General features: G+C 36.8%; 1 protein-coding gene across 2 annotated transcripts in view; it reads right to left on the minus strand.

The window, feature by feature from the left end:
* Nucleotides 1-2: 2 nt before the first annotated feature.
* Nucleotides 3-20,520, minus strand: part of CAND1 (cullin associated and neddylation dissociated 1) — a 28,483-nt gene continuing 7,965 nt past the window's right edge. The window contains exons 3-15 of one of the 2 annotated variants that reach the window (XM_061467153.1): nucleotides 12,080-12,234; nucleotides 10,601-10,724; nucleotides 9,932-10,188; nucleotides 9,740-9,845; nucleotides 9,137-9,282; nucleotides 7,707-7,999; nucleotides 6,962-7,103; nucleotides 4,897-6,390; nucleotides 4,060-4,155; nucleotides 2,467-2,636; nucleotides 2,207-2,371; nucleotides 1,884-1,991; nucleotides 3-864 (exon numbers count right to left, since the gene is read on the minus strand). In XM_061467153.1, the coding sequence (XP_061323137.1) occupies nucleotides 640-864; nucleotides 1,884-1,991; nucleotides 2,207-2,371; nucleotides 2,467-2,636; nucleotides 4,060-4,155; nucleotides 4,897-6,390; nucleotides 6,962-7,103; nucleotides 7,707-7,999; nucleotides 9,137-9,282; nucleotides 9,740-9,845; nucleotides 9,932-10,188; nucleotides 10,601-10,724; nucleotides 12,080-12,234 (3,481 nt within the window). In that variant the 3' untranslated portion in view covers nucleotides 3-639. The remainder of the gene's footprint in view (nucleotides 865-1,883; nucleotides 1,992-2,206; nucleotides 2,372-2,466; nucleotides 2,637-4,059; nucleotides 4,156-4,896; nucleotides 6,391-6,961; nucleotides 7,104-7,706; nucleotides 8,000-9,136; nucleotides 9,283-9,739; nucleotides 9,846-9,931; nucleotides 10,189-10,600; nucleotides 10,725-12,079; nucleotides 12,235-20,520) is intronic. The other variant, XM_061467154.1, reaches the window with a different exon arrangement.

Here is a 20,520-nt window from a genome sequence, read left to right on the forward strand (position 1 = left end):
CATGCTGTTTTACAGACAATATATATTTGTAAACTTGCTCATGCAAAATCAGTGTGCACAACAGGGATATTTGTTTCCTAATCCCCACGCCTCTAAAAATGACATTTATGTCTGCTTTTTTTTATACTGTGCCCAAACCTTCTTTAGAATAAATCTTATACAGATTCCATCTACCAGCCAAACCAATTTATGAAGCTGAAACAAAAAAGAATAAAAGGTACACAAAAACATGGTGCATTTGGATGCTTGATTCCCACCTCCCCCGGATTTTGTTCACAAGAAGAAAGAGTGAATAAAAGAAAAAAAAAAATCATGGTCACAAAATTTTGACATTTTAATCCTAAACATTACAGGGCAAATGGATGTTGGAACCTATTTCCATATACCATGCGTCAACTGTTTAATTCCCAAATGTGGCCAAATCCGCTAAAACAAGAGTGGTTAACAAACTCTGGATTACGGAAATATATTTCTGGAATAAATGCTAGAAAAGCAACAATGGGAAAAGCCAACTGTCTCCATAAAGGTAATAAAGTGGAACAATGTGTAGATTAGATAAGTTTTCTGTTTCTTACTCATAACCTGTCAATTCAGTGCATCATATGGTTCAACGTAATGGTCCCCATTTTGGACAAACATCTAACTAGTGTCCATTGATTCCAAGTTAGTGGATGATGAATCTTTTTGGATACTTTCAAAGATGGCTGCAAGCTCAGGGTTAGAGCTTATTTGTGACTGAAATTCACTCATTAATGGACTCTTCTCTGCTTCTGGAATGGTTAGAAGCGCTGCTACTGCCCTCATAGCAGATCGTTTCAGTTCATCTTGCTTCTCAAACTCCTGTTTCACTGAGTTTGCCTTTACCTAGGAAGAAAATTAAATACATTTGAAACTTCTGCTTAACCCTCCTTTTACACACACCTGAAAATAAAATAACTACCTTACAAAGACCTATTTCATTCCATTCTACCACTCTAAACAGTTTTCAAAATGGCCTAAGCTCTTAACTCCCCCCAAACAACTACTTTTTAGCAGTATTTATACCAGCAGTTTATTGCAAAGCAAGCAGAAAAAGGCTGTAAACTACCAGGTCAGTTACAAATCAAAATAATTATAGCAGTCAACCTCTAGCTACTAAGGTCAGTAAATGACATTAGACTGATATTATCATAGTACTTCCAGCTTCCAGAGGACATAACATTTTTTTAAAAGTTGGCCTTCATTGGAATAACTGCTTAACCTTCTGTTATAATTCTCAAAAGATGTTTCAATAATACAAACATAAATTATCATTAAAACCAGTCAAATTTCTCCATGGGAAATAGAACAGACTACAGTAATGGAAAAGCAAAGTAAATCACACATTAAGTGACTGTCAGAGCATGCAGGTGGATCAAGACAAGAACAGGAATGGAAGGAGACTAACTGCACCAAGATTCTCCTAATACAAATGTATAAAGGGGAAAAAAAAATAACAAAAAACAGCAAAAAAAGACTAGTTATTCTGCCTCCTTTCATCACCCAAATGTTTGTATGATCCAAGGTAATCATCAGAAGTCAGGAAAAACCTCTCAATTCCCAGTTTTACTACTTATAAAGAAGTGAGACTTACAATTTGCCCATATAGAAGCTAAATTTTTACAGAACAAAAGAAATATCAAGCATCATAGGATTTTTTAAAAGAAGCAAACAAGTCTACCCGTCCATTTGTAATTTAAAGAATTTCAATACATGTGTAAAGGTGCACATATTATCCTGCCTACTGCAGTTTATTAACTGTAACTCAGGAAAATGCTGCAGCTGCACAGCATTCTTCATACACAAGTTCATTTATATTTCTGTAAGACAACATGAAATAATTAAATTGGTTTAAATTTAAATACCTTAGTTGTACACGTAGCACGCAAAGGTTCAACAAGCCTATCCAACCTCTGCAGCACTGCGCTTGGACAAAGGGTAGACAGTCTCACCAACATTAAAAAGGTTAGCATCTAGGTTGAGAAAAACGGTAATTCAACAATTAGTGATGCTCAGCACATACATGAAGATATATTTCCTGCAATGCTGTGTAACCTTTTAACAGCAACACTTTAATGGAAATGGCAAATACAGTGAAGTATTTAAGCATATGAAGTAATATTTTTACCATTTCAGTCTATTCACTACATAAAAAATTTTGACTACACAGAGAAAAATAACAGCTAACCTTAATATCATAGTGGTCCTTCAGGCCATCTTCTACATGGTTTAAGAATTCAAAAATATCTAGTCTATCCAAACAGCTATCCAAAAGAGTATACATGCACTCAAAAGCTGCCTTCCTTATGTCCAACCCATCATCAACTGTATGCTTAAATGGTCCCATTTCCACCTGTTTGCAAATAAAAAACAAAGTTAAGAAGTAATATACTTAGAAAACAAAGAATCCATTTACATATATTTAACACTTTTTCTTAGTTAACATACCTCTCTAATTAATTCCTTTCTGACTTTTGTTTCATTGTAAAGATGAGGAAGCACAGTGTCTAAGAGGTCCCTTATTAATGATGGTTTATTGTGTGCAGCTGAGTTAAATGTCACCAGTGCTACTCTCCTGACATTGAGATCTGGGTCCTCCAATGTTTTCAGGAAATCACCTGCAATCATGTACAGAAATAAATCAACTTGTGAGATCTTTTTCATTTGTTACTTTAACAATATCCTCACTTAGTTGTATCAGAAAAACAATTTCAATTCTGCAGTTCAAGAATTAGAAAACCCCTCTTAAGGAGACTATCAAAATACTGATTTTTAACCTTAAATCAGCATATATTGAGAATTCTTAGATTGCCCCAAAATAACCCTAGCTCAGTATATATTAATGTACAAATAACTCTCTCATCCAACTCTGCCTTCAGGCATTTTCAACCTGGAATTTCTACAGTTCTGTAACACAGCCTTGTTAAAATAAATTCATGCAGGAACATATTTTCCTCAATGTTTGCAAAGTGAAATTTTAAAAAGGAGAAAAACAACAAGGTATAAACACCAAAGCGACTTCTACACAAAAAAGAAATTGGGTAACAAAACTAAAGATGGCTGAGGTTTTTTTAAGTACAAGATACCAATAGCTTTGTTTTTTTACAGAATAATCAATTCATATTTCCAGAAACCAAAAGGGCAAGGCAGCTTCCATGGGAGATAAAGGGGGGGGAAGGGGGGACGGGACACGACGCAAACAATTCTTGACTATATAATAAAAAAAAATAAAGCTTAGTGATGAAAATAACACAAAGTAACTGATTCCACTTCATCGTAAATAAAAACCTTGCTCTCTGCAAGACCATGGGTTTTAAAGATTGTTCCCCCCCCCCTTAGGTTTAGCAGTATGCACAATTTTTTATACATCTTTAAACCTATAATTAATACGCTATAAGCCAGTCACTATAGCATATTAAACAATTCTACAATACTTTGTCATACAAATAAGAAAAGATCAAAAAGCCACAGCACAGCTAAATCACTTTTTATCATACTGGTGTTACACTGAAAGCTTTGATTACATTATCCCTGTAAAAATATACATACTTCCAAATGCTTTCAGACCATAAGCATTATAGAATCATTAGGACCTAAATTTACAATTCACCACCTGATAATACTCAGAATTCAGACATGCATTTATATTTTAAGTGACTGAATGTCAAATATTTCCAAGACTGCCCTCCTGGGTAAAGACAGTAACTTACCACATCAAAATGACATAATCTGCAAGAGCACATGAAAAAAAATCAGCTTTTGGATCCCATCTCAGGAAAAGCCTTAGCTTCTTGTATCACAGCTTCAATATACATATAAAATTTTTAATCACACAATTTTTACTGCTCAGAATTCAAGAAAACTACAATTAATAAAAATAACTGGCTAATATGGAAACATTTTGTAACTGTTCTAACAGTTATCATTAGCAGCTAATACCAGTACGTGAAAAATACTTACTTCTGAAAACAAAAAGAACACATTTTAAATGCAATTCTATTGCCTGAAAACAGAAGCTGTTAGTAAAAGTAAAGAACTTACCTATGCAGTTCTTCAGAAGTGGGTCTATGGGTTGTGGATGATCAGAAATAGTGAACTTAACAGCAGTAACCACTGAACTTCGAGCATATGAAGACCCTAATATGAAACAAAAGTGTGAATATGTAACATTAAAACAGTACAACTACAGAATTTAAATCACACTCAATGCTGTTCTTTTTAAACTTCTAGTACTTTTAAGAACACTAAACAAGAAATGCTGTTTATTACTAGCAATGCAATATGTAACTCAACTAAATCTATGGAGAAGGCATTTTAACATGATATTGGTAATAAGCATTTAATGTTATCTGCTACAGAAAATTCAAGTAATAAGCCTGTTAGAACCAATTTTTTTATCATCACGTGTAGGCCTACAGATAACTCTCCTTTTTAAAGCAGAAGTGCATGAAGAAAACAGTTTCAGACCAGGAACTCTACTGACAAGATTCATAAGGTATGCACAATTTCCTAATCCTTAAAAAATTCTGAATTTTTACCTGAAAATTAGGAATACTGTGATTTACATCAAAAGATCAACATGTTCTAATTGGTTTGTCTATCTGTCCTTTTGTCACCCATGTTCTTTCTGCCTTAAGCTTATAGCTCTCTGCTAAACATAGTATCAATTGAAATACCACAGTCTGAAAGCAGAATATAAAAGTAATACATATTACGTATGACCAACAACTTGCAAAAAGGGAGCCATCTAAGCTGCACATTGTTGCTGGGAGGAGCAAAACTTCAAGAATATTACAAAATTTAAGCAAGTAATTTGCAAAACTAATAGATAGCGTAAGGCCATTTGCTACAATATGTACATGATTTACCACTACTCACCTGACGCCAAGTATCCCTTGAGTCGTGGAAGCAGAGTCTCTGGGTCTATTAATGTAAGCTTGCCCAAGCATTCAGCAACAACATTCCTTGTACCCTCTTCTGCACATTCGCAGTGTTTCAGGAGTAAGGCCCAGATGTTCTCAACATATGGTTTGAGACCAATCACTGATGCAGAGCTAATTATTTCTTTCAAGGAATGAAGAAGAAGGTACTGCCTCTTAGGTTGACTGGTTATTTCTTGCAAGACAAACGGCAGATACTCAGGAAGATTGCCAACGCTAATACTGCCTAATGCATAAGACGCAGCTGATTTGACTTCTTCACTAGGAGAAGAGAACGCTTCTAATATTACAGACTTCAGCTCAATTTGTCCACTTAAGTCAATGTGATGCCCAACTTCCCCAAGAGAAAGTAGAGCCAAAAGACGAATTGAATCCGTGGACCTTGAGTTCTTGACGTCCTGAATGAACTGACCTACAACCGCTGGTCCTTCCTTAGGGCAGGCTCGAGTAAGGGCAGCAACACATTTGGCAATGGAATAGTAAGACTGCTTATGAGTAAGTGCTGTACTCTGTGAGTACACTGGACCCGTTAACATGCGCAGTAAATCCATATAGCCTAAATTATTTGTACCAGTCACAACCAAAGCTTGGAAAAATTCTAGCATGGCACTAAGAGCTCCACCCTGAAGCAAAGGTGACCTCACCAGCCCAATAAGTTCATTGAGAATGGACCCACTAATCTTTGACAGGGAGGAAGGATATACTTTAGCCAGTGTTGTCAGAAAACTGATAGCCATCTGTGAGACATGCATATCACTTTCACTAATCAGAGGTGGAAGCTCATCCAGGACAGCATCAATCATCGCAGCTGTCAAGCTGTCACTGTAATTCTTAATTAAAATATCTAGAGCAGAAAGAGTACCCAGTTTCAAAGCTCGCTGGTTCTTTCTCAAAAAAGAAGCAAGAATAGGAACTCCCTCACCAAGGATTGGTCTCAAATCTATCTTCAAAGGAGAACCAGCAATCAATGTCATGGCCTTTACTGTAGTTAACCGAGTGATCTCATTCTTCAATCTCTCTAGGAAGATCTGAAGTGTACTAGGCAGGTCTGTGCCTAGGCTATCACCAAGGCTACAAATTATTTGACCCATACAAGATATCGCCCTTTCTTTCACTTCCTGGTCAATGTCAGCAGCCTTTAATCTCTTGATTGTACAAGTAAACAAATCTTTGATGTAAGGAGTAGCATCAAAGGAAGAAGGCTGGTCTAAAGGACGAATAACCTTCACAAGTTGTTGTGTAACCAAAAGCGCTTCTGATGTTATCTTGTAAAATGGGTCTCCAACACAAGCTACAACTGGAGGTACCAATGCTTGAACGTGAGGATGAAAGACCTGGGGAGAATGATTGCAGAGGATCACATACAAACAGGACAATGCATCTATCTTCAGATTAGAAGAACTTGATTTGTCATTCAGTGAAAAAATTATTCCTGGAAGAAAAAAGAAAAATATCTTTTTAGGTTAGCAAAATGTCTGAAGGAAGGCAGCAATACTGAATTTATGTTTTCCTGCTCCCAACCTTTTTTGAATGCTTCTAAGCCCCTTTCAACAGTTTATTCAATCAATTAGTTTTCAAGCTTCCTCTACACAGAGGACACAGGACCTCTGATGACTTGTGATGTATTTTCTGATTTATAAACCGATTCTGAACCTTCAAACTTTTCCAAACTTACTTTCCTTTGTTACTTCAAATTCAACATTTTAGGTTTCACTCTCCTGAGATCAGAAATGCAGTGTGATTTTGCAATTAAGAATCAAATTATCTTTTTCTTTAAATATAGAAGTAAAAAGCTCGCTTAGAATTAATGCTTGTTTTCAAGATTGAAATATGTCTCCAAAATATTTACATGCATCCACATAGTAGCTGATAATTTTGCTAATTTCTTTAAACAGAAGGAACACTTCAAAGCTTTTGCAAAAAAACAGTCAAGATTTAAAGATTTTGAAACTTCACATTCAATTTACTAATAAATCCTTAAGTTGATATTACGTTTTTCATACCCGGTACAAGTACAGGAACATGTTGTGTTAGGGCTCCAGGTAACACATTTACTAGCTCAGTTAGCATGTTAAAGCAACACTGACGAGTCTTCACGCTTTTCTCCTTCATCTGTTTGTGCAAAGCTTTAACTATGTTGGGGACCTGCAATCATCACACATTTGTTAATTGATTCAACAGCTGACATTTCTTTCATCTTTGATCACTAGGGTAATAGAAAGATGTGTATCCTACCCCTCTATTTCTGATTTCTCTAGGGTACTAGGGAACTTATAGAAACGGGGAAATTAGTCAAAAGAAATGCTATTAAAATTAGCAATTTAACTTTAAAAGGTGACATGAAACAAAACACTTAGAAAAAGATTTGCAGCATTATCCTTTTTATTCTGCAACTAGAATATGTTGCAGCAAATCAAGTTAGCTTACATCTGCACTATAGAATGCAAAAAAATAACTGTTTTGCTTTGGTAATTTGGCTAAACTACATAGGACATGCAACTTTTACAGGTGGTGATAAAATACTGACATCAGATAAGCATATTTGCTGAGTTTGGATTTAACTTTCCAAGACTGCTGCACTTCCCTGGACCAGTTTAGCTGGCTTGCTCTCTGTGTTAGTACCACAGTAATCAACTGTGATCTGTGTATGAGGAAAGTATGATATGGCACATTTCAAGAACTATCCTTACGGACAGGGCACAACTTCAGTGCCTGCTCTCAAAAATAACAAAATTTCTGATAAATAACCTGACTCTGAAGCATTGTCAATGGCGTCTCTCCTTGTTCCATTGCATCAGGATCACAAAGCCAACTTTGCACAGGTCGAGTTTGTTTTAAAAGAGAAAGATACGCATGAAAAACATCTGCTTTAACATTCTCCTCACGTTCTTTGAATCTGGCTATTAAAGCAGGAGATACAGTTTTGTAGAATTCGGGAAGCATTTCATGCCGTGTGCTAACCACAGCATCCAGACACTTAGCAGCTGCACGCCTCACTTTCCAGCTCATGTCATCATCATCGCTATATTCATCATCACTCCCTTGAAAAAAATAGATAATGAATATGTTCAAGTCTAGACAATCAAAGCATTAAGTTTTATTTTAAGCAATTATTAAGAATACCCTTGGGTCCTTTCCACAAGGCACACCAAAGAAAGTTTCAGAAGAACATTAAAAACCTTAGATAAAAAGCCTTCTAAGCTGCCTAAATCATAAGACTAATTATTTTCTCTGCCAATTTTTTCACACTAGTCTTACACATGTATTGATTTAAACTGCAAACATGACAAGGCAGTTTGCATCTTAGTTACAGCCTGACTACTGATTTAAAGCATATTCCTCCTTACTCATGACATAAGCAAGAATGCAACAACAGTTACTAGCTGATCAAGATTCAACAAACTGTCCTGTTTGTTTCTTTCTAGCAACAAATCAAACCATACTCTGAGCCAAAAAATGACAACAAAACCCCACCATTCAGTAAGCAATACAGGTTAACTTCTTATGCACTAAATCAACAACTATGCAGCTCATGTATTCTTAAAAGTAATGAGAATATTATGCTCTGGGTTCAGATTACTTGTGCGTCCAACTTTCCATAAAGCTTACATATATATTGTCATATATATGTATATATTGTATATATATATATACACACACACACATGTATACATGTATATATTGTCACCATATTAACAACTAACACCTTATACCTTTCACTCTTAAATATTTTGTTATCCTACAAAAAATACTGAGTATCTTGCAATTTTCAATCTATTCTCATTTTACGCATTAGGTAGCGACACATAGCAGAAAGTAGCGAGGAGCCTCTCCCAGGCTGAATATGTATTTTCAATTCATTAACTGATGTTCTTCTCACTTTAGTTATATCATCCTACATGCTTCTGCCATTTTCCACCTTTCAAGTATTTTAAAATATTTGTCTTGTACCCTATGTTCACCCTTGGAATTATTTCTCTCTAGCACTAACATCCTATACTTTTATTCCAAGAAGTGAGTTCATAAAGTATTTTTACAAACAGTACAAAAATTGAATACAAAAGCCTGCAAGTGATTCAAATGCTGGTACTTAATAGCAATTCCACCCATACTGATTTTCTCAGATGAGTGCAGGTTCACAAGCTCTTCCTCTCCCCCAAACCAAAAGGAGAATATACCTTGATCATCATCATCACCACCATCAGCATCCATAGCATTTTCATCTTCATCTTCATCATCATAATTGTAATTAGGATCATAGGTAAGATATTTAAGACAAATGTTTATAATAGTAGTTACATGAGGATAAACTTCTTTGGGACATCTGCATAATATAAAAATACAATCAATGTCAAATTACTTTGAAGAATTAAAATACTCCTAAAAGACTTCACAATACATACTGCATTTTGAAGACACTGGCCAAACCAAGCACCCTCAATTCATCCATCAGAATTACAGAAATTCTGAAAGAAAGGTCAGAAAGTACAATGCTACCATATAACTGGATCTGCTAGATTGGAAGATTGCAGAGAACCAAGATATGCCTTTGGGTACTTATGTTTTTGTCACTACTATTGGACAACAAGTAGTATTAGAATACTTCCTGTAAGTAGTAATGGCACAGTAGAAAGTTTCTTCAGTACAGATATAACACACTGTTTAGAAGTCAAGTTACAAGACATAGTTATAGGAACAGTTCCAGCTAAGAGCTTGCAAAAATATTTTGTACCAAGGGGACTGTCTCTTGACATCAAATGGCACACATTATTACATCTTACCTCCTAACAAAGGATTCAAAGGCTTGAATGCAGTACTCTCGTAGTTCATCATCGTCTACATTACAAAACTTTACAACCAAAGGAATTATTTTCTCAAGATATTCACCTGGTAAGGGGAAAAAAAAGTTAGCAAAGTAATTACTCTCACATAAAAACTTTTAAAATTAAAGATAATTTATATATTTTTCTTACCTATTCTGTGACCTGCTTGCCTACTAATAGCAGCAATACACTGTATATAGGTCCTAGTTGTTGACATGGAATCATTTTTAGACAGTTCTGTCAACAGATGTTCAATGAGGTCAACAAATACCATATTGCCACAACTCATAACCAGGTGACCAAGAGCAATGATGGTTCTTTTCCTCACAGCAAGTCTGGGGCTAGTCAGCTGGGGGAGCAGACAGGTCAGAATTGAAGGATGGAAGTTAACAAGCAGTCCTCCTTGCCTTAAAACAGACAAAACACAAACTCAAACCAATTGAATCTAGATAACTTTGTCCATATATTTACAACAATTCCTTTAAATATTCCCAAAACATCACACACAGATACCAATTAGTCTTTACATTTAAGGTTTTGGAACTTTTTAAAAAATTAAATTAGTTTAAAACATACCCTCAAAGCAATAAACATTAAAATAATCTTAAAACTACAATTCACAGAAGATTGAATAACAAGCAACCTATCAATGAACTTATCTTTAGTACATTCACTTTTCTCTCCTAAATGTTTCACCTTTAATACATTACCCTATTATATAACTTCAAGTAATTTAAATTTAACATTTGGAAAATTAAAGGTCAAGCTTTAAGGAGTATTTATCAGCATTTACCAGCATTTTGGAAGAGTGATGTTTACCTGCTTAGCATATCAGCCATAATATCAAGTGCCTCCAGTTGAACAGACACATCTTCCTGTTTGGCTATAGCACTAGTGAGACGCCCTGTGATCTTTTTGCAAACATTAGCTGCTAATGCAGAACCTGAAAGAATAACAAAACCTCAGCATTTTCATAATGAAAAATCCTCAAAGCCCCCCAGTTTTTAACACCAGAGATGATGTTCATGACATGAAAAGCAACCTGATCTCAACATTAAAAAAAATCTTCCCATCCAACAAAACAAGCTTGAACAGCCAGTTTGTTTGCTAATGTAATATGCACCGTGCGTTAGAGCTGAAAGACTACCTATGTACAAAAATACCAAGAAGGAGGACTTCTTAAAATGTCTGGTTTATATACCTTATGGGAAAGCACACTGCTCTTGGCAGGGCAAACAATGGAAAGTGAAGGCCAAGACAAACCGAGCACAGTAATTGAAAGGGCTAAAGAAATAAACTACAGGTAGGGGGAAGCACAGCAGTAGATATACAGCTGTTCTTTAGAGGTGGCTCTATCAAAGAGAAAAATCTTTGTCCAAGAAGCTGCTTAAGTAATAAGTACCTGTAATACTGCTGAAACATTTGAGAAGGGGGGAAATGTATACCCCAAGTATTTTAAAATTCAAGTAAAAGTATCTTTAGCACAACTCCAGAGTTTCCCCCTTTCCCCAACTGTCTAACAGTGTATGGAGTAATTTTGACAAGAGAAGAAACTCATGTCATGGTATCAGATATCCAAAGGCTAGCACTCATCTTCATTTGTTTTTAAATTTATTTTTTTTTTAATAAACCTCAGTTTCTAAAACCTGCATTTCCAAACCCTTTTGAATCACTTCTCTGTTCTCATTCATATCTTATGTTATGATATCTGAGTATTACTTGAATAAAAAAGTAATGCCATGAGCTGTTCATCATTACTATCTGTTTTGAAGGAAAGACTGCCTTTACTTAAAACTGCAGGCAAGCATTTCAGTAATTTATCAGGCAACTGTTAGAAACACGGGGTACTTTCCAAAACACTTGCCAGAAACTAAGAAAGAAGATCATAAAAGAAAAATACCCAAGTTATAAACAATTTTAAAGAATACTATCAATCAAAACGCAAGCTGAGATTTAGCTATTACTACAGCCTAGAGTTGTTCCACCAAGGCAATTATTAAAATAGGAGGCTTTTACACTCAATTTGTTATACTGAAGTTTATATACTGTAAGTTTGGTTTTCATATTAATGCAATCCTTTAGTAAAAAAAGTTTTCAAACTAGCAAAATCTGGAAATACAGAGAAGAAACGAAACATCTAAAAGGATATCTGTGCCATGCATTTTTCCTCTGACAAGTCAATTCCAACATTAAATGAACCAAAGCCTCTTCACTGAAGGACCCAGCTTTTGCATTTATTTTTTTTTAGTTAGTAATGAAATTATAAAACTAGGTAGTCTTGAGTACAAAATGCCTTACCACTGGAAGCTGGGGGAAGTTCTCCAATCACAGTTTTAAGGCCAATGCTTGAAATGTCACGTAATTGTTCTTTATCTGAAAGCATGTTTGTACAGAGGGTATCTACAATGGTCTCCACTTGATACTCCTTCACTTTACTCACCAAAGGGCCAAGGCTGTATAAACAGAAGAAAAATATTAAATCTGCAATCTTAAATAACCTTCCTTATTTCATTTTAGTATTTTACATTCAAGTCACAAACTTAAGGTTGGTTTTGATAGTAATATAAAGCATAATTTCAAAATCTGGAAACCTTCAACTGGTTGGGTTGAAACCTGCCTCCGTAAGTTTCATAACAAAACAGTGGTTTAGTACATGTTTTTAATCTAAGTGGTGGAAACAGTTTTTGCATGACTGTCTTGCTTGAGTCTCAAATCAGGGTCTCTCTTACTTCTCACTTAACACTAAGGTTTACAACAAAAAGTTGCCTAGCCAGAGCCATCAGTTTATGTGCTTGACTTAGTGCCTGCTTAGTTCACAGACAAGCAACCTTAACTGCTGCATCTTTATTCTACACAACACTTGGGTTCAGTCTCAGACTCATTCTGTACTTTAGAGTGCCTTCCTTAATAGAAGGCAAACAACATAAAAAACAATGACATGGCATGTTCTCCTCCACACAGACACCCAGCACCACTATACATATAGCACACAGTAATATTTCCTCTTTCCTCTGAACTGTGAGTTTTCAGTCATTCCAACTGCTTTGAGCATCTTAATCTTGTATTCCTTTGTCAAATGCTCCCACTTGTTCAAAACGCTAAAACCACAGATGTCCCAGTAAAGTCTAGTTTATTACTAAGAAATACACCATCCTTCACCATAGTCTCAGCCCTATCACCAACTTTCAGTATCTGTCTCCATTGTTAATGTTCTGTTCCAAGAGGGAAGTTCTGCAAAAACGTAACTTTATATTCCCTATTTCCTTCCACTCACCTGTGAAAATCCTGCACAAAGACTCTGAGAACTTATTCTCTCTTTCTCCTACTACCCCCCTCTTGCTTCAAATTTGCTTACCTAGTTTCTCTGTATGTTTAAAATGCCCACCTTCAAAGCATCTCAAGAAAATGAATTTCAAAATGCTTTAAATCACCAAATATTTTAATCTAATTCAACTCCCTCAAACATACTATATTAAAAATGCACACATCAAATCCTGAAAAAAAGAAAAAAGTGTTACACACCGTGCTATAAGCATTCCTACCACATTCCACCAAAAAACAGTACTGTTAACCTGTACATACAGTAATTTCTCTGAAAGACATAGCTCCCTTTTTTGTAAGCTTCTGTCCTCTGTATATTGATCTTGCCAATTATTCTCTCTTTAATTCTCTGTGGCAGCACCCATAGTATCACTATGCAATCAAGAAAGCATGCTTACTAATAAGACATCAAAACTAGACATGAGATGTCACATGAAGCTAAAGTTCTACCAAGCTTAGGTTCTGCACTGACCCTGACGGAAGCAATGGCAGCAAGATGAGGAGCTGTGTGCAGCAGTCACACAGGAGTAAAAGCAATGGCTTGAAGCAAGAATGGAGACAGCAGTAGCAAGGACCACCTACAGAAAATGTGGGAATTAAACGGGAAGTATAGCCCACAACAGAATTAACAGAAAAACAGATATAACTCCAGAAAACTACTATTTATTTTCTCTTCTACCTGAATCAAAGGGATAATGAATAGCATTTTGACTTGGTGTTGTGCACAGACCATCTCCCAGTTGCTTTGCAGTTGCTCCAGATTTCCACCAAGGAAATCCTACAGCCTGACTTTCAACAGCACCTCAATGTTTTTCTTCCTATGAAGCACACCAGAATTTATACACATCACCATCAAATTCAACTTCAGCCACAGTGACAAAGTACCAAAGACTTCCAAGAGATTTTACATGTATGTTCTCAGCATGAACTTTAATGAGCAGTAAAGAGTGAGGATTTCAAGTAAGCTCTTTGTACCAGAACAATTGGTTAAGAGTTTGAGGAGTGGAGAAACATCTGTAGATTTTTAATTTTTTTTTTTCAGGAAGCATTTTTCAAAATATTAAGTCTTGCTGCTGTTTTTGTGGAAATCAGGGCTCAACTTGCAGTACAGAAGTCAAAGCAAGGTCATGCAACAGCTCCAGACTTGTGCTGTGAGGATAGACAGTGTTAAAGCAGTTTCAAGTGCTGATCTTGGGGGTGTTGGTCAATGAGAAAATGAAGATGAGCTGGCTTCGGTGTGCACTCGCAGCCCAGAAAGCCAACAGTATCCTGGGCTGCATCAAAAGGAGCATGACCAGCAGGTCGAAGGAGGTGATCCTGCCCCTCTACTCTGCTCTTGTGAGACCTCACCTGGAGTATTGTGTGCAGTTCTGGTGTCCTCAACATAAAAAGGACATGGAACTGTTGGAACAAGTCCAGAGGAAGGCCACGAGGATGATCAGGGGACTGGAGCACCTCCTGTATGAAGATAGGCTGAGAAAGTTGGGGCTGTTCAGCCTGGAGAAGAAAAGACTGCGTGGAGACCTCATAGCAGCCTTACAGTATCTGAAGTGGGGCTATAAGGATGCTGGAGAGGGACTCCTCATTAGGGACTGTAGTGATAGGACAAGGGGTAACGGGTTAAAACTTAAATGGGAAGTTTAGATGGATATATGGAAGAAATTATTTCCTGTTAGGGTGGTGAGGCACTGGAATGGGTTGCCCAGGGAAGCTGTGAATGCTCCATCCCTGGCAGTGTTCAAGTCCAGGTTGGACAGAGCCTTAGGTGATGTGGTTTAGTGTCAGGTGTCCCTTCCCATGGCAGGGGTGTTGGAACTAGATGATCTTAAGGTCCTTTCCAACCCTAACTATTCTATGACTCTAGTGCAACTGACAGAGCCATACATTACACAACAGATGTTTCTGTGGTTTACAAGGGAGGGTACAAATTTTGTATCTGTCCTCTAACATTGTGCACAATGTACACAGACAAGCTTTTTTTAAATCGGAGCTATAAAACTGAAATATGTGAAAATCAATGTATGAACAAATGTGAAGAAAGGAGCATCTTAAAGCCAATTACCAACTAATTATATTAGGACTACATTAGAATGTAATGCCTCCATAGGAGCTTCATGTTTTTCCACACTGAATGCTAATACTGCTTTTCATTAGAGTTGATTCTAGTAAAGCTAAGACTAAAATGACATCTACAGGATTAGCAAACACCAATTTTTGAGAGTTGAAGTCAAACTGAAACCCTAGAGGAAAAAATGAACTATCCTGTTATCAAAACAAGACTAAGATCAAGAAAGCAAAAGTTGAAATTTTCAAAACCACGCCATTATTCACTACAAGTACGCCAGACTTTTGACACTGCAATGATTTAAGCACCATATGGTCACAACCTTTTTAAGGCATGAGAAGTTTAACATGCAGCTGATGAAATTATTTGTAAAACAGATTAACATAATTTAAAACAAACCAACTTTCAACTAGAAATATTTGCCTAGTTTAACTCCTTGTTCAGTGCAAAGGGAGCAGGGTGACCAGAGTTCCATGCTTTAGGAAAAGAAATTGAACAGTCGTAATATATTAATTTGCACCTAAGTCTTCCCTGATGTGAAACAAACAGTAATTATCGAACTTTTTAAACAGTTTGGCCACAAGTTAGTTCGATACACAAGGGTATTTTTCCCCTCCTCTCCAAAAGTAGCCTTTCAAAACATTTTACAAAAGCAAAACAAGCTGAAGACACTTGAAAAAAGGTAGGGGAAAAAAAAATATCCAACTTTATACATTTGATTGAACAATGTAATAATAAAGTTGCCAGGTTGTGGTATGGAGCTAAACCCTGATTAATAGTTCTAGCAAAGCTAGTAAATTCATTGCACCGTATTCTAATTGCAGCAGATTACTGGAAAGAAACTATCTGGATGTGAAACACTTCACAAAGTACTTCCTTTCAGACTTTAGTAATCACAACGGGGAAAGAATGTTATGTTTTTATTTCATATGATTTTGAAAATTATTCTGAATTACGAGCAACTTTCACAGTTAAAAAAGCGTGGACATTAAGTCAACTAAATACAATTGGGGGGAGGGAGGGCAGAGGAAAGTCATCTAGATGCATGCAGAAATCTGCCCAAGCTATCAAGACACTAAGCTCTGAATGAAGACTGTTATTCTGACAGTAGATAGCCCAAATCCAAATTAAGTTATGCCACTCAGGCAAAGAAGTATTTAAATAACTTTACACTTGGTACTTAAATCATCTAATTCCCACATTATTGTATTACAGAAACCCACAAGTGGTTTAAGACAGAAAAATTACTCGAGTCTTTACAGTCTAAAGGAGGGTTCCTTTCTTAATTTATATGCATTGAGACACAAGCATACAATGTACAAGATGACAAGTGAAACAGCTTTTCTTGGTTTACTGCAAATTGCTCTGGAGTTTAAGTCTAACTCTCCAAGAACACAGCTGGACCCTAGGTTTACTGCTACCTAATAAAGCTGTCAGCCAGGCAGCTGTGAAGGAACACACAGGTCACAGATCACTATGCAGAAGGAAAGGCTCAAGGCTATGGCATTCAAAATAAAGGCACTGAAGTTAGTTTAGGAGCTTAGTAGTGCATTTACCTAGAACGACAAGAAGACAAACCCCACATTTACTACCGCGCTGGTACAGCTTGGGGGGGGGGGGGGAGGACAGGACATTCCTGCATTGCTTTAGTGGTAGAGATCTGAGGATGCGCAGATTAATATCAAAGTGCTATTAACAAGGAATGTTATCACGTATTAATTTTACTTGTTGACCTATATACACTTTCTATTACCTCACAGTTCTTTTAATGTGACTTGGCTCCTTGGACCATATCAAATTAACTTCTGAATGTACAGTCAGACTTGACATAGAATTTGTTCATTTTGAACAAGTCACTTTTGCAACTCCCACTTCTGGTCAGAGCAATTGTCATTTTGAGCAAGCATGAGGAAAAATAGAGGAACAGTCTGGTCAAGTTTAGAAGCACCTACAGGGTAAATCCAAACCCAAATTCCAAGTTCCTCTGAAACCTGGTCTTCAGTCTCAGCATCTAGCTTTCCATTCTCCTGCTACAAAGACTCCCATACACACCAAAGTTCCTCGCACCTTTGCTTCCTGCCTTAATAGTGCTCTCAGTCATTCCAAACCCATCCCTTTCCACCATACAGCTCACACCACAGGACAACTGTAGACCCTCAAAAATTGTTTCACCCAATATGCTCACCCACTTTTTCCATTCCTAAAAAAAAAAGAAAAAAACCACAAAAAAATGAGTCTTCCAACAGCTCAAACTAAACCCTCACATACAGCTGTTGGAAGGAGCTACACTGGAGGGCTAGGCTCAGATCCAGAAGAGACAGTAATTCCAGATGGACTCAAACGGCTGAGATCTATGGCCTTCACTCTTGGGCACCTAGTACACATGATTCTACAGCAGACAAAACCAAAACACATCTTTCATCTCAAAACCTGCTGCATGCAGCCCACTGCTGTTACCCTTTCTTTCCAGGTCAAAGAATCCACAGTAGCAAGAGCTAATTATCATTTAAAATGCCCAACAAACACAAAAGGCAGCAAGCAAGGAGTACAAACAGGAGGAGGACATGGACAAAGGAGATTTATCTATTATATAAAACAAGCCCTTGTTTCAACTGTCACCAAGTGTGACTTAGAGTATGATAGCAACAAGTGTAAGAGTCAAAGTTTTGGCATTAATAGCCTGTCACCATGTCAGACAAACTTAGGAGCTTCTTTTTCAATGGCCATGCTCATAATGCCTTACCCCCACTCAGAACAGTGTTTGCACTTGAGGCACAGCATTTAAGATTAGCACCCTGAAATATGCAATTCCCAAGTCAATCACACCTACCACTTTCCATATCTTTCTTCACAAACTGTAACCTGCTTGGTTTCCTTCTCTCCTTACCCACCCTGCTGGTGTAGTAAAACCTGCTGAAAATACTGTCAATATGGAAATTTAAAAGGAAAAAAAAAAAGCAAAGGCAACACATTTACCAAACCCATGCACTGAAATATCACTTACAACTAATTCAGTTTTGTTAATACACGAAACTTAGAACTAGCTTAACATATTCAAACTAGGCCACAGACATCTGAAATTGATGCATTAAGATCACCCCAGTGCCACAGGTTCAGGAAGATTGCAATTTACTCATTTTGTGGAGTGTTTTATGGAGATACACACGTATCTTAAAAACGTATACACAAAAACAATTTGGGGCAACATTTCTAAAAGAAAGAGCTTACAGATGATCTCAAGAGAACTGTTAAAGGAGCTACTGACTGGTATCTGATGAAAGGCATAAAAAGAAGCCTTTTAAGCATACAGAAATGAAGATGTAATGCAACTCACTTCAGAAAGTATAACTACTTCTGCAAAAACTAACAGCCCTGACAGAGCACCCTTTGTTAAAAGCAGCCAAATCTCAGGCCCTAACCTGAAATTGACGTTTAATTTAAGAAAAAAGTACTGGAATCTTCAGATTCTATCAAATCATCTCCATAGCTATTAGATCCCTAAAAGCAGGGATTTAGGGGACCATATCCACAGTCTAATCTGGTTAGTTTACTGCTTCAATCATGGTAAATTAATACTGCAATCTTATTAAAATAATTTCTAGTGAACGATATTGGTAAAGATCTTCTTTCTTCCAGCAGATAAATTCCAGATTTATACACACGCATTTGCCAACACACAAATTACTACAAGCACTATCTCCCAGACTCAAATACATTTATCCATCCCTGACTGCACTCCTGAAAGCCGAAACACTTTCTCCAGTAGTTCAAAAAGCTCACAGCTTTCTCCACAACTTCATTTCATTCTCCAGCAAAGGTTTCCCTTGACAGTATTTCATTGACGCATCGCTAGTTTCTCTTCAAATACACACCACTGTCAGTCAGTGGCTGCTCACAGCATTGTTGCGTTCATCTACCCTTGGTGCACAGTAAAAACGTGTTACAAGCATCGCAAGCACAAATCACCTAGAACAGAAACAGTCACAATTCCAAGCTATGAGGACCATCTAGAGTGGTCCAAAGAAATTCCATGTGTTTCAGTCAACAGACTACAGTATACAAAGGTGCAAATGCAGAATCTGTAGAAACTACTTCACATCTGTAATGCTGCAGGCTCCAGGAACAGCACTGTAAATAGAAACACCAGGAAGCAGGAACAAGCACCTGTACAATTATGGAAGTGTATTCATACAAAACTGAGTGACAGTACCGTTTAAAAAACATGGCAAGCCTTCAGAATAGCAATCCTGAAAGTTTTCTTCTGATTAGTAGTGCGCAAGTTTGCTACCTGGTTGGTGAGATTCCAGGTGGCAATGTCATCCCTCCTTTCACTGCTTGGAAGATCACGTCTTCTGCTTTTTGCAGTTCGCAATGACTGCTGCAGCTCTATGAAAATGCATCTTCTGCATCCTAGAGATTTGCAGCTGACAGCATCCTTTTATACATCAGCTTTGACAGACGAGAAGCAGATCCCCACCAAAAAACAGTTGTTCCATAAGTGAAAATATCTGAAATGATGGTAAGGCCTTTTTTTAAACCTGAGCTATTGAACAAATACTAAATGTTTCTGATTTAAATGTTTCTTTTTCAAATGTAACCTATGAGTAACTAATATAATCACAGCAAAGGCTGGTCAGTTAGATCCATCTCAATTAAGTATAGGAAACACCTTTTTGCTTATGACCAAACCCTCGAAATGACTAAGTCATTCACAAAAACACTCGAAATTAGTTTCTAGAAAGCATTAAACCAGATTTTACCTGAATAAGTGTCTTCAGCCCCATCTATTCAGCCTCTTAGTTCAATAAAACAGACATACCAGTTATGAAGCACTTTTTAAAAATTGCCTCAAGCTTTTCTCGCCTTTAAAACCAGTACATATCACCGACAGACCTTATTATTAGTTCCAGATTACAAACTAAGCTTTTAAGTGGAAAATAAAGTGCAACCTTCTTTTATAAAATCAATTCAGAAAACAAAGCTTTTGCACTTATGTGTTTTACACATTTGAAGGCAGTTTCAGATACTGTTTTAAGTGGTCTTTGATCTTTTCCCTTTCTCTAGCCACTAATTTGTGTCCAGTCTCTCTTAGAGCTGCCTGTGCAAATAAACAGCAACTATAACACACTGCCTCCTTTAAGTCACATACATTTGAAAAAGAAAGAAGTGTTTGTAGCATAGCTTCTTATTAGGAAGAGGGACATCAACTCATGATCAAGTATAGCCTCAAATTGGCATATCTTCATTGCTATCAAATAAGCACACCTACTTACAGTGAAGAGTTAAAACTCATAAATGGAAAAAAATATTGCTGATTCAAATCACTAGTATAGCGTGATGTGCAGCAGTGTAT

Source organism: Pezoporus flaviventris, unplaced genomic scaffold (assembly GCF_033815535.1).
Source record: "Pezoporus flaviventris isolate CSIRO_AGI_PZ_B2104156 unplaced genomic scaffold, CSIRO_AGI_Pfla_v1 ptg000045l, whole genome shotgun sequence".
Classification (NCBI taxonomy): domain Eukaryota; kingdom Metazoa; phylum Chordata; class Aves; order Psittaciformes; family Psittacidae; genus Pezoporus; species Pezoporus flaviventris.